At 34.6% G+C, this 14,311-nt stretch overlaps 2 protein-coding genes across 3 annotated transcripts; both read right to left on the reverse strand.

The window, feature by feature from the left end:
* Positions 1-1,114: 1,114 nt before the first annotated feature.
* LOC108207191 (zinc finger CCCH domain-containing protein 32) lies at positions 1,115-8,551 on the reverse strand. The gene is made up of 7 exons (XM_017377654.2): positions 8,186-8,551; positions 7,899-8,041; positions 4,404-4,469; positions 4,157-4,276; positions 3,711-3,998; positions 3,311-3,628; positions 1,115-1,607 (listed from the first exon to the last, which is right to left on the reverse strand). The coding sequence occupies exons 1-7, from the start codon at positions 8,277-8,279 to the stop codon at positions 1,494-1,496; spliced, it is 1,143 nt and encodes a 380-aa protein (XP_017233143.1). The 5' UTR covers positions 8,280-8,551; the 3' UTR covers positions 1,115-1,493.
* Positions 8,552-10,895: 2,344 nt separating this feature from the next.
* On the reverse strand, positions 10,896-14,248 carry LOC108204252 (transcription termination factor MTERF15, mitochondrial). Of its 2 annotated transcripts, none has more exons than XM_017373602.2 (2): positions 12,528-14,248; positions 10,896-12,415 (listed from the first exon to the last, which is right to left on the reverse strand). In XM_017373602.2, exon 1 carries the CDS (start codon positions 14,043-14,045, stop codon positions 12,801-12,803), a length of 1,245 nt encoding a protein of 414 aa, XP_017229091.1. In that variant the 5' UTR covers positions 14,046-14,248; the 3' UTR covers positions 10,896-12,415; positions 12,528-12,800. The 2 variants fall into 2 exon arrangements, with proteins under 2 accessions (XP_017229091.1, XP_017229092.1); XM_017373603.2 differs by having other exon boundaries at positions 10,896-11,280; positions 11,753-14,248.
* Positions 14,249-14,311: the final 63 nt, after the last annotated feature.

Below are 14,311 nucleotides of genomic sequence, written 5' to 3' on the forward strand. Positions count from 1 at the left end.
TGTAATGATGCTGGCGAGCTCTGAGCAGTGTTATTTGGTACTAGTATTAGAATATGAATTGATGTAAAAGATTTGACAGCAATTAAAACATACTTTCGGCTTGTTAAGCAGGACCAATAATAAGTGAATCCTAATCACTGTTTAGGTGTAAATTAGATAAAGTTTGACCATAAAGTGTGGCCATAAAGATGTTTACAAGCATCCTTAATCATGTCAAATGGTAGTAATTAACACTTGATTTGTGTCCCCACCAGGGATGCCTTGAGCCACAAATATCAAGTAGGAAATGATGGCTAGCGCCAAGCCAGCTACTGTTTGCTAGGGGCACAAGCAATCCTTTTAAATTCGTATAAATATATTTATCAATATAGGAGGTATTTTGTTCATTAATCATGTACTGCTGGAAGGAAATTGAAAATTCAAATCTGTATAACTGACAATTCTGTGACATGAAATGAGAACGTGAAAGGTTAATCATTGTGCCTGTTTGTTTAGCAGAAGCAGGGGCTTCTGCTTCTGACTTCTGCTTCTTGACCCGTTTGTGTAAAGAAGTAGAAGCACTTTTAAGAAGCTGAGAATGCTAGCTTCTCTCTCACAGCTTCTACTTTTTTTCCAAACACTTTATTCACTTATTTACTTCTCACTTCTAATTCATTTCTTTATTTTAAACAAAGAAGCACTTCTTTTAAGCTTAGCCAAACGGCCCCATTCTTTACTCTTCTTGAGATACGCTTGATCGTACCTCTCATTCTCGTATTCATCATTCACACTTCAGATTCTCATTCTCACTCACAATTTAAACATCATCATGAAATACGCATTCGCATTTCTAATTCTCATTCCGACTCAGAATCCAAAGGACACCATACTTCGCTTTGGATATGTTCTTTTTCATTTCTTCACTTTCTACATGCTTCTAAAAAAACAACTTCAATCAAAGCTACACAAGACCTCTTTCATTTCTTCACTTTCTAGATGCTTTTAAAAAAACAACTTAAATCAGACCTCGACATGCGCAAGTAGTCTAGGACCACGGTGACCTATACTTTTATCAAATATAGGTAACTTATCACGGATAATCGGATTGTGCAAAATCAGCTAGATATTTGAGATATGTCCCAGAAAGATTCTCCCGATTTATGTATATACACCGGGGCCATGTAACCGAGCTGGGCAAGAAAGTTTACACAACATACTACATCAGCTTTCCAGATCTAAAGCTAAATAAACAAGGACAAAACGTTCAACAAGACCTTAATTATGTAATATATTTAGCAGCATTCTTTACGGGTTTAACTCAATGTCGAGTTTCCCTTGTCTTCTGCTGCGAGTCTGCGACTAAATGTTTTAGACCAGAAAATTTGACGGTAGAGCTGGACATTCAAGATGTGAAACCTGTACATCTTGCTGTGTTTCCAATATGTAACCTAAGTTTAACGAGGATGCGGTTTACACCCTAGTACACCTAAAGCACATAGCATTTAGCTATGTCATTAGAGGTGAAGCTGGTGTATGGTATCTGAAGCAGCCACTGGATGATCGAACTTGCAAGTATGGCCGAATTTGCAGTGTCCATTCTGCATGTAGAAATTGCAGGCCTGCACACCCTGTTCAACAAAGAAAATTAGATGTAACATGTACTACAATAAGTTTTGCTTTAACCCAATGCTGCATGCAATATCTCATAGCCGTTTGAATCTAATTAGCACTTAATACCAATACATATAACAGTCATCCAGAAAATATCAGCAAGTATCAAAAAGCTATTACGGAATACGGACTAGTAATAATCCATTCTTACAAGCAACATGTGATCAAAATTATATATGCATTTTTGCCATACATGTGTGTGTGTATGACTTAAGCCTTCCCAAAAACTCCGCAAACAATTCTACAGACTATGAAGCAGATCCTACGAGTGCTAGTAATATTCCTTTATAAACTACTGATACGTATTTGCTTGTTTGGGAACTTGGAGTTCATTTGAAATTCTGGATTTAATACAAATGATAGTTGTGTATAACAAAAGAAGTTGGATTTAGTTCAATCCCAAGGCATTCAAATATAAGCATATCGAAATTAAAGAATTTAAGATGACAACTCAATTGATATCACTGGAAACCCATCATTTGAAAGGAATTGTATGTTCCCAAACACAATCCTGTATATATATATTAATCAAGAGCCAGAGACCAATAAAAGCATAGAGTTTTTGTTGTAAGCCTTTAAAATAAATGTACCTAAGAGTAATGAGGACACGACGAACTGGCTCTATTAAAAGGGATTTGCTTAAAGGAGGAATCCATATGAAAGGATTCCGAAGAATATGACCAAGATGTAGAGAAAGAATAACAAAATATAATTGAGGATAAGCAAAAGTGACTAGTCTTTATTAATATTGCAGAACAAATTAGATCCCAAGAGACACTCTCATTCTTCGATATGCAACATTAGAAGGGAGTATCACAAAGACCTCAAATATGTCAAAATTGGGAAAGAGAAATAACACACAGGAAGGCAAGGCCACTCGACCCTAATAAACTCCATAATAAATATCAGCCATTTGAGGACTATCCAATTGTTGATCATCATGGATAAACAGAGGAATGAGGTTGTGCACAAACTAAAAAATATTTCACATTCTCTCAACTAATCATGCCGACAAAAAAAACCAAGTTTACCTGAGTTGTATTATGTCGCAAATAATGAAAATCGGGTGCATACTTCAACAAACATGTCCAGATATATAAAAGATTATTATTACTTAGTTAGAGGATAACATGAGTATGATCTAACTTTTTATCATGACCATACACATATACATATGTCCGAATCTGAAAAGGTTTCAAATTAGATAAAGTAGGGAACGTTCTTGTAGGTTCTAAAAGACCAGCAGACTCTCTAAAAGGTCGTATTACACGCTAATCTCAAGACATTGTTATACATTTACATAAACCATGTGATATATATTCGTAATATGAAGTATTGATTGTGTTTGCCATTCAGCTTCATTTCATTGCAATAAGGCACAAAAGCAGAAGAGGAACAGAAATTAATTTGACCACGTAAACAAAACTATGACTCGTTAATAGGACAGAAGAAGAAAGTATTGCAATGTAGCTTGTAACTCCGACATCAGAATGAAGTTAAAATTTAAGACAAATACAACTATACAAGTTGTGCTTGATCACGAGTTCATGCATGTTTTTTTTTCACTGGACAAATAAATTTTCGGCTTAGATTTACCAAGTCTCAGCAGAAACTTACAATGTATGGAATAAATCATTTCAGACGAGCATGATAATCATACCTGGCGTAAAGGTAGCCCTAAGTGGCTAAGAACACAATTTTTCTTTGATGCCATCCAGTCTGCTGGATGGTGATACTTGCAAGAGAGCCCAAATCTGCAGTCCCCATTCTTCATGTAGTATTGACACTCTGTTTCGCCTGGTCTCTGTGGAAACAGGTGTTCCATCTGGCTAGTAGTTGAAGGACCAGCAGACGAAGGTAGAGGAGCATAAGGTCCTCCAAATGCAGGAGCGGAAGAAGATAGCGGTGTCATGCCATACAAAGAAGCCGCTCTGACTGAAGGTTGCACACCAGGAGACATTGCAGGGCTTACAGGTCCCTAAATCATGTCATTTGCGTTCACCATAAGAATAACAGCCATAGATGGGTTATATCCTCAAAAAAATACCAAATTAACTTACTGAATAAGGACTCCAGTTTGGAACAGGCATCACGCCCTGGGGAAGCAGCAGTGGACCATAACCACCTGGTACATATGACCCCGGCAATAACGGAGGTCTTGGAACCCCATAGTTAGTTGTAGCTCCTCCATACTGTTCAGGAGGAGGAACTGAAGACTGCACAGTTGCATAAGATGGGCGTGCAGGTGCTGCCACTGATAAGCCAGGCATCTGAGGATGATGGTATTTGCAAGTTATACCATATTTGCAATGCCCTGTTTTCATATAGTACGCGCATTCTATCTCCCCCTGTTTGAATAAAAGAGAAGACATCCATTAGAAATAAAAATAAGAATAAAGGAGATATTCAAAGCTTAATTGATCTAATAATTGACACACATAAAATTTCATGTATAAGAGTGTCTATGATAGGGAAACTACATATACAAGCGAAATAAGTTAGTTACCGGACGTAATGGGTATCCATAAATATTTACTGGTGCATTGCTCAATGATCCACCTCCATTTCTAGGATGATGGAAATTACATGTGGCACCGTATTTACAAGTCCCGGTCCTTAAATAAAACTGCAATAAGAGAAACAAAGTGTATCATGTGGATAGTGAACTAAAAAATCTTGATAATAATTTATTGTAGCATGTAATCTTCAGGAACGACTGATGAAACCACTTGTATTTCAAAAGCAATTGAAACCTGGCATTCTGGTTCACCAAATCGCTCTGGAAACTCGCCTCCTGTAGTCCTTACAGTTCCGCCAACCTGAAACAAATATGCATGTTTTATTTAGAAAAGCTAAAAGAATATATATTTAAGCTCGCAACGGGAAGAATAAATAATAGATTAAATTACTCTTGAATCTACCGCCTATGGCCTATGTCTCACTATATGAGCTTGACTTAGGAGTATGCACAGTAAAAGAGATGTTATGTGTCTGATTACTGATTAGTGCTTCAAATATCAAGATTCATAAAAGAACTACATAGTTCCTTGCCGCATATGTAGGGGGGAGTAGTGCTGGGGACTGGGGAAAGGAGGGGTCAGGTATTAGTATATTACAAGACCATAGAATGCGGAGAAATTTCTTTTTGCATAGTACTCGTGGATAATATGAATTTCTTAATTAACAAACACTACTTTCTAAAGCATGTTATGGTATTATCCCAAATTATCTCGCCTCCTTTCTGTGGCAAACTGTGAGTTTAAACAAACAGCTTCCTCAAGCAATTGTGATCCCATGTTCATGACTTCACTTGAACCTTGAACCGTATTATTTATAATTGTAGGAGTTCAGGAATGAAGTATAAACTTTAAGATTAGGACAGTTCTATAATGCATGTATTATCTGTTGCCTTCTGTTTATGTTAACATATACTTTATAATCACATACTAAGCTCCCCTTCCAACACCTGAAGTGCAAACCTCCTCCAAACACCTCATGCTAAGCCTTTTTTCATATATAGAGACACCATATATAAAATACAACTTAAAGCTATATCATAGGGGTATAGTATATTTGATACGCGGATATGTCTGTAAGAGTTTAAAAGTTCAGAAGTCATAGTAGGCTTAAACAGACACCACATATAATGTAGTCTAGTTGCCATAAATACAGACACCAGTACCACTATAACGTATCCTGTTTTTCATATGTACAGAAACCATATATTATACAATTTTTTTTAAGAGGGCGAAATTTTTTATGAAATAAAACATTGCTCATTAGTTAAAATCAGTGTCAAAAAGTCAGTGTCCAGGGGTACAATAGCAATCTCTTGTTCGAAGGGGCAATTAGTAACTCATGCAAAAACGGTTATGCTATTAGGAAGCGTACTCGCTGCATGGTATGTCATATATCATTATTATATTTTCTAGGGACTAAAGTCATCACCTTTTTCCATATACCAACGTTACATTTTGTAACGTAACCAGCCCCTTTTTTATTGCAAGCTCTATCGAGGAACCAACTCAGCACATTTGTTTACTACCCTTTTACCATACAATTAACCTAGTTAAGCATCGATTACAAGTTAATTTGATTGTATAACAATCAAATGCTTAAAAAGAATATGGTCTCCCCCAAATGGATCTTAAACCTAATTATACATAACGAAACACAATAATGAACATTCAAGATAACTGAGTAATTGAGTATAATGAATCCATTGAAAAATCATATTACGCATTTATTTTATGATCGATTAAATGCTATAATAACCCACAGCAATGTTTCTCTGATTTCCCGTCTAGGCAAAATCCAAGCGGGTCGAGACTCAATGAAAGTGTTTGGCTTCTAAAACAACAAAATAAATAAATAAAAAAATTAAATAAAAAAATAAACTAAACTGGGTACATACAGTCCAAGGAATTGAAACTTATGCATAAATTAATTGTTATAGATAACCGACTTCGAGCTGGTCCGTCACCTCCTTGTACTTTTCCACTCAAGACAAAATCCCACCAAACACGCCCTACTGGGTCTCCACACATACTCCCTCTGTTTTGAAATATAGGTCATTTGACTTTTTGACACACATTTCTAAGTTCTTTGACTGCATAGGTGAAATCATTATTTTTTACATTTCCTTTTTTTGAATAAAAATATATGATTAATATTAAATTCAGCAAAAGAAAATTTTAAAAATAATGATTTTTACTAGACGGTCAAAGGACTTAGAAATGTGTGCTAAAAAGTCAAACTACCTATATTTCAAAACAGAGGGAGTATTATTTTTTAGCACATTCACAACATTTAAATTAAACAAAAACATGCACATTGAACAATAAGAAATGTCATGAAGCATTAGCTAAAGTAAATATACATGGAGGAGGCCAAATCATTTCCTTTTCAAAATGTAAATCATATGATCAACACTTACCAAGTTACCATCACGGGGATGTGTATATCTAAATTTCTTACCATAACCACATTGGAAGTATTCGGCCACTATAAAAACAAAATAAAAAAGCAAGCCAAACCGAGTACAAGGAGTCCAAGGAAATCGAAAATTATGCATTTATTATATGCATGAACTAATTTCTATAGATAAACAACATAGCGTCAGCTCCTTATACGTTTCAACTCGAGACAACCCCCCACCCCCCACCAACCCCCCGAATACACCCTCCACCAAATACAACCTCATCAAGAATACTCGGTTTCTACACAGATTATTTCTAAGGCGTTAACAAAATTAAACTTAAAGAAAACTATGCACATCAAGCAATTTTCGGTTATGGACTTTAGCTAAAGTGAACATACAAACATAAATAATCAAGCGGAAAATAAGAACACCAATTGCCCTAAATTAATTTCGAAATGCAGTTGATACGATGATCAGCATGTACCAAGTTGTGATCACGTTGATAATTATACCAACATTTGTTACCATAACCACATTGGAAGTATTTAACCATTATAAAAACAAATTAAACAAGCAAGTCAAACCGAGTACAAGGAGTTCAAGGAAACCGAAAATTATGCATTTATTATATGCATGAACTAATTTCTATAGATAATCACATAGCGTCAGCTCCTTATAAGTTTCCACTCGAGACAAAATCCCCCCGAATACACCCTCCACCGAATACAACCTCATCAAGAGTACTCGGTTTCTACACAGATCATTTCTTAGGTGTTAACAACATCAAACCTAAAGAAAACTGTGCACATCAAACAATTTTCTGGTGACGAATTTAGCTAAGAACATCGATTCCCTAAATTAATTTCGAAATGCAGTTGATACGACAATCATAATTTACCAAGTTGCGATCACAGTGATGATTATACCGACATTTGTTACCATAACCACATTGGAAGTATTCAACCACTATAAGGAAACCGAAAATTATGCATTTATTATATGCATGAACTAATTTATATAGATAAACACATAGCGTCAGCTCCTTATACGTTTCCACTCGAGACAAAATCCTCCCCCCCCCCCCCCCCCCTCCCCCGAATACACCCTCCACCGAATACAACCTCATCAAGAGTGCTCAGTTTCTACACAGATTATTTCTCAGGCGTTAACAACATCAAACCTAAAGAAAACTATGCACATCAAATAATTTTCCGGAAATGAAATTTAGCTAAAGTGAACATACACATAAATAATCAACCGGAAAATAAGAACACCAATTGCCCTAAATTAATTTCCAAATGCAGTTGATACGATGATCATCACTTACCAAGCTGCGATCACGGGGATGATTATACCTACATTTGTTTCCATAACCACATGATCCCGTCTGCATATAATAGGCACAGTTTTGCACACCTCCCCTCTCCGGATAAAACTCCCCACCGAATAACCCCAACCTCATCATAGACTCTACATTCACAAAACAATCACAATCACAAACAACATAAACATGTAAAAAAAATTAAAATCAAAACCCTAGATATCCACTCAAAAATCAAAACCAATTACACACATAAACAAACTAAAATTCAAATGCAAACCAAACCAACAAACCTTCAAGCCCAGTTTCCTGACCAGCAGTAGGCCACTCTGCAACCCGATCCCCACTTGACCCGTTTGCACCCGCTCCATGTCCGTACAACTCCATTAAAATATCTGCTTAACCTTTACAAAATGCACAAACAAAGGGCAAAAACGGAATAACAAACACAACACAAACTATATATTAAAAAACCTACACAGTCTCTCTCTCTCTCTCTCACTCTCTCCCGGAGAGATTGATCAGAATGTATGGTATTATGTAATATGTTTACTCTCTCTCTAGAAAACCAGGTTTCTCTAGAGAGTGAAGAGAAGAGGGGCTTTTGGTCTGATGCTCATGTTGTTTTAGTCCAATGTTAGTTTGTATACCCGCCAAACTGTTCCAAGTGTTACTGTAGTAATAATATTAACTTAACTTGAATAAGTAACCGACACTCTTTTGGATGTAATTACGGTTTTGCCCCTGGGCTCACTGCCCCTTTGGGCTATGGTTTGTAAATATTTTAGCAAAGTGACCAAAGTGGGGGCACTGATTTTTTCAGTTTCTTGTTTTCTGGTAGGGGCTGGGTGAGGGTAGTTTTGTAATTTCGATGGGGTTGGTGATGTCATGGTGAGGTGTTGGTTATATATGGAGAGTTTTGGTCTTGGTAGAATAGTGGGTTTTGATTTATGATGGGAGAATTGATTGATTAGTTGCCTAATTGAGAATCGTCTTAGGTTTTGATAGGTGACATTAGGGTTAATTAGGGTTAATTAAAGTTACTTAGCAATCAATGTTCATTGAAATAGGGTGTTTAATAAGATAGTTCAGTGTTTCGGGTTCATTAAATGGTAGGTCGATGATAGATTGGTTACTCAGACTATTTAAAAAAAATCAAATTTTATAATATTTGATAAGTGTCGTTCACATTAATAATAATTAAAATTAACATATGCATATAAATTATTCAATTAAAATTAATCACTTGTCTATTAAAAAAAAAGAGAATAAATTTGAATACCCAACACGACTCTATAGAGTATAAACATTAGCTAGAATAATGAAATATATACTATGAATAATAAACAAGTCTGAAACATTCTACATTTCTACTTGTTAATAATTTTAGTTAATATCATTTATCTTAATAATATTTATTGAATCCAGTGTAAATAGATTCCACATCATTCGTTATTACTTAGATATACTCCTCGGTCATAAGATAATCGTCGTTTGATTTTTTGCATAGTGTTAAAAATACTTCTTTCTCCATATTATTTTTTTAAATAAATATTTAACATCTACATTTTTATTCAGAAAAAAATTGACAAACAATGTACTAAAAGTGTGTGTACTTACATCTCAATGACATGCAAAAATTCAAATTAACTATTTTTCGTGGACATAGGAAGTATTTTGTTTATAACAACATAAAATGATAACTGCATATTAATTTTAGAATATAACAATTAACATCGAAACACAATATCTTATAATTTCAGCAAATTTTATACAATAAATATTTTTTATAATTTGACAATCATTTTAGCCAACCGTAACAGATATGCTCTTACAGATATGCTTTGTATGGGTAAATAAAAAAGTTAAAGCAAAATAATTACACTCTTTTTATTGTTTATTTTAAAGTATTTATTTTCTCTTTCTCAATTTTTCTTATTTTTATAAGTTTATGTTAGAAATTATTAAAAATGAATATAATATATAAAACTTTAAAAATCATGATTTATTTCAGTTATTAAAATAATTATCATTTAGTCTAAATAAACATAATATTATAAAATATAATAATTTTAAATTAAAACTTACAATTAAATGTTGGTATATATAATTTATTAAATATATACGAAGAAATAAACATCATCACAGTGAATAAATCATATTTTATGAAGATTTACATTTAAATAAGATAATTAAATTTTATAATATTATGATTATTTACTTACAAAAATGTAATGGATGGAAGATATAATCTTTATATGAGTTCGATCGAATATCAACCATTAACCATATCCCTATTGAAAAAAAAAAAAAAACATAGATATTTTTATAAAATTTTAGAAAAATATAGCACTTTGCAAAAAACTTTCCAAGTTTGGTTATTTATAAAAAACATATTGGGCTCTGTTGCCCTCAATTATTTTGAAACTGAGTTTGTAGTGTGATTATAAAAGCTCAAACAATGTCTGTGTCCACAGCAGAGGTACACAAAAGATCGGCCAGATCCATCGGGCCAAAAAAATCCGGATTTTTTTGAAACCAGATCGGATCGGGCTTTTTCAAAAATCGGGCCGGGCCGGGCTTTCCCAAAAATACTAGGCCTGGTTTAGTTATAAAAAGCCCGGATTTTTCAAAAATCCGGATTTTATCCGGATTTTTTGGAAAATACTAGGCCTGTTTTAGGCCTTCGGATCAGACCGGGCCAGACCGGATTTTTTTCGGATCGGGTTTTTCAGATTTTTTTCCAGATCGGATCGGATCTGATTTCAGATTTTTTGAACATCTCTAGTCTACACTCCACAGTATGTGATGCAATGTGCCATGTAAAAGCTCAAACTATAAGCAATGATGACAAATTATCAAGTTTAAAAAAAGTTAGCTTGTTAATTGACGCAAAGAAATGAATTATAAATGATAAGTGAATTTGACTCACAGTATAAGTTATAGTTAGTGTTTGGATAAATTTACTTGGTAATTCAAATTTATAAATTAAAAAAAATCAAATTAATAAAATACAAGAAATTTTATTAATATATAAAATCTATTACACATTAAAATTTTAAAAATTTCATAATAAAATAAAAATCACTATAAAAATCCAAAAAAAGCTGAACATTTCTCACTTCCGACTTCTGGTTTCAAAAGTACAGACCATAACTTATAACAATATAATCAATACTACCTTTCAAAGTTGTTTATAACTGAACACATCCCTGACGGACCATAGACAACAGATATTCGAATTGAACAAGAGGTGGCCAATCTTGTTCCTTGCTTTTGGCAGACATGATAGGAGCAGACCTAGGATAATGTGAGGCAAGGTTCGTATGCTTGCAACTGCAGACATCTACCATTTTTCGGACCATTGGTGTTTCTCACCTTTCCAAACCTGTGAGACATAGCGCCAAAGCGCCAATGTTTGAGGCGCATTAGACAGTTTTGGTTCGGTCTAGACTAAAGATTACAACAGCTGAACCCCGTAACAGATGATAAAGGTAATATTGAACAGATATAGAAAGCAGTATCAAGAGAGACATTGGTATAGACCACAAATATGCTAAAGATCTTCTCAACCAAGAGACCATACAAACTATGTGCACAAGTAAAAAAAAAAAAAAAGAGACTATTGCAGAAGAATATTATGGCAGTTTAAAAGTCGAGAAGTAGAAAGCACAATCAAACCTAAACAAAAATAAGTAAATAACATAGCAGGCAAGAAATTTAATTGGCTCATATCACATCTGTACTGAAAGACATACTCTAATTTCTTCAATATCAGGACATTTTACATCATCGTGAGATTGACTCAATAGTAAACAAAGAGGACTTGTATACTTGTAAGTTGTAATCGTGGCTCTTACCCATTGTGAACATAAAAAGGAGCAAATGGTCATGTGTGCTTGTCAAATATGTGCAGAACAGCTAGTCAAAACTCAAATATATGCAAAGAGGGACCTAATCAACTTTAAGTTTCATTAAGCACCATTATCATGGGAACCTTAAACTCACCTGCTGATACACAAATTATCAGTAAAATGTTAAAGCCACATATATTATTTTATTCGACATAATTATATTTAAATATGATACAAGCTCTGCTTCTAAGAATAAAGAGACCCCCTCCATTATAATCTCCATTTTATAAGAAAAAATTGCTGAAAATTTGAAAGATGAAAAAATGTACAAAAATCTGTTTGGCAATATTAGTAAGGAATAGAACAGTGAAAATATATAAACACATGTGGTAAGCAAAGTACTGGTTATCGCCCACATACTGCACTACCAAGTACCAACTGTAGGGTCATGTAACCACCCTTAAGTCCTTAACACACTGTTATCTTATTTGGTGGTTCCCCAGACTCCATCCCTGCTCTCATCCGGTCATCGCGAACCCTGTCCATAGTGACTTTCAATCCTACATGTAATTTAAGAGCCTAAAATATGGTGCACAAGCTCTCCACTCTACTCACAGGTGCCGTCTCACTATATTGTAGAAATAAAAAAGAAAAAGAAAAAAAGGCCTCCTGTAACAGTAATAAAACAAGGATTAATGTAAATTCAATGAAGTTGCAATATAATTAAAAAAATTGGAGCTTGCAGCATCGTGATTACATAAGAAATACCAGAGATGCTTACTCAATAGAAACATAATTCATTTTCATCCATGCAATTAAAAAAAATTGCTTCCACATTCCAGCCATAAGCTCTTGTCTATCAACATAGATGCACATATCTTCCAGTTTGCAAAGTAGGTTCCACTTGGATACTAAATGGTTAGCAGACAAAGAAAATAATAAACTGTAATTGTCATTAGATGATTAGAATTCACAATCACTCTGTCCTGTCCTGATAAAAAGAAAATGTTGTAGGCTTGCTGCAACTTGCCACTGGAAACAAATAAACAACTGTCTACACATATGTTTTCCAATTCATATCTTCAAATCCAACCCCTAGTTCTTTGATATCCAGATTCCCTTGATAAAGATCCGATAAATGAGGTACTTGTTCCTGATACTTGGTCACATACTTGTCCAAGAACAACTTCTCAGACAATTTGAGAAAACTACTCATGCGAAGTTTTTTATTTACAAAGCCTTTCATCTGCAGAAACCTGACCACCGAAGACCTTGGAAACGTCCTTTTCTCCAAACTGAAGGATACGATAATGGGATTTCTTGCAACATCCGAACTGCCGATACCAATTTTGTTCACAAGAAAGTCCATCACAGTCATAATTTTCTCCTCAGAATGACGGATACACAAAGGGTCCTTTCTAAAAGCCATTCTAATGTCTTCATCAGACCATCCCCACCTCTTATAAATTTCAGTTTTGTGCTGCCAAGTTGATACACTCATCTTTGTAATTGCAGCAAGTCCTTGAACGAAATTTATTTTTGTAGGCTCAAGTCCCATATCAATAAGCTTCTTTGCCTTTTCAGCAAAAACAGCAGATCTTTGAAAATACACCGTAGTGTAAAAATTCAACGAAGACATAATCATATCTCTAGGTGCTCCAAGTTCTTCCATATGCTGAAGGTTTAAAACAATTTGTCTTTGTGCAACAGGTCCCGGAACCCACCAATTACAGCTTTTCAGGAGAGCACTAGGTTTTGCATCATAACCAACTATATTCCTGAAACATTCATAAACCGGAATAATTTTATTTTCTAGTCCATAAGCCAACAAGTTGGTTGTCGACATCAGAAATTCAGGAAGATCCCGTCCTGACAAGCCTACTGACCGAAAAAATTCAAGTTTCGGCCTAAGGTTCTCCTCCGGGTCAGCCACCAGCACTTTGGGATATTTCCTAATAATTCTCGAAATGTGGGAACTTTCACATCCATATTTCTTAAGGAGAGACAAAACAGCATCAGCCCTATCTGAAGTTTCAAAATGCACCTTTTTCGATGCAAGGACAGCATTTTGCTGGGATAACCCACATGAATCTACAAGGTAAGTCACTGCAAATGAGTGCTTTTCTTCAACACTCCTATCTGCTAGGGATGTTAATCTTCTTTCATGTGACAAAAAATTGATGGGTATCACCAAAAATCTAAACTTTTGAAACCCCAAATTAGAAGTAACAGCAATTCTTGAATTTACAGCTAACCTAGCAAGAAGTATAGAACTTTGCTTGCAACAAAAAGCAGACATAATTAAAGACTAAAGAGTATCTATATGTGTGTGTATATCACAGTAACTGTATTAATCTTTGAAGTTGAGACTTACAGAAACAAGAAGAGGACTTACCAGGCAACAGCAAGAAAAGGGCTTGTCAGGATTTGAGTTCTTGAGGGTTAGGTCATGGTCATAACAAGAATCAAGAATCCTCCTGGCTTATAAATGCTAAAATAAAATTGTATTTTCTTTTTCCTTTATATTTATTTTACATTTCTTTTTTGAGGGGTTTTTACAATAAA

The sequence above is a fragment of the Daucus carota genome, chromosome 1 (assembly GCF_001625215.2).
Source record: "Daucus carota subsp. sativus chromosome 1, DH1 v3.0, whole genome shotgun sequence".
NCBI lineage: Eukaryota > Viridiplantae > Streptophyta > Magnoliopsida > Apiales > Apiaceae > Daucus > Daucus carota.

Excerpts from the sequence above, each read along its gene's own strand:
- LOC108207191 (XM_017377654.2), bottom strand. The coding sequence starts at position 8,279 with ATGGAGTTGTACGGACATGGAGCGGGTGCAAACGGGTCAAGTGGGGAT. Across the intron at positions 8,042-8,185 it reads TCAGGAAACTGGGCTTGAAG|AGTCTATGATGAGGTTGGGG; the intron begins GTTTGTTGGTTT and ends TTGTGAATGTAG. Across the intron at positions 4,470-7,898 it reads ATCCCCGTGATCGCAGCTTG|GTTGGCGGAACTGTAAGGAC; the intron begins GTAAGTGATGAT and ends TATTTGTTTCAG.
- LOC108204252 (XM_017373602.2), bottom strand. The coding sequence starts at position 14,045 with ATGTCTGCTTTTTGTTGCAAGCAAAGTTCTATACTTCTTGCTAGGTTA.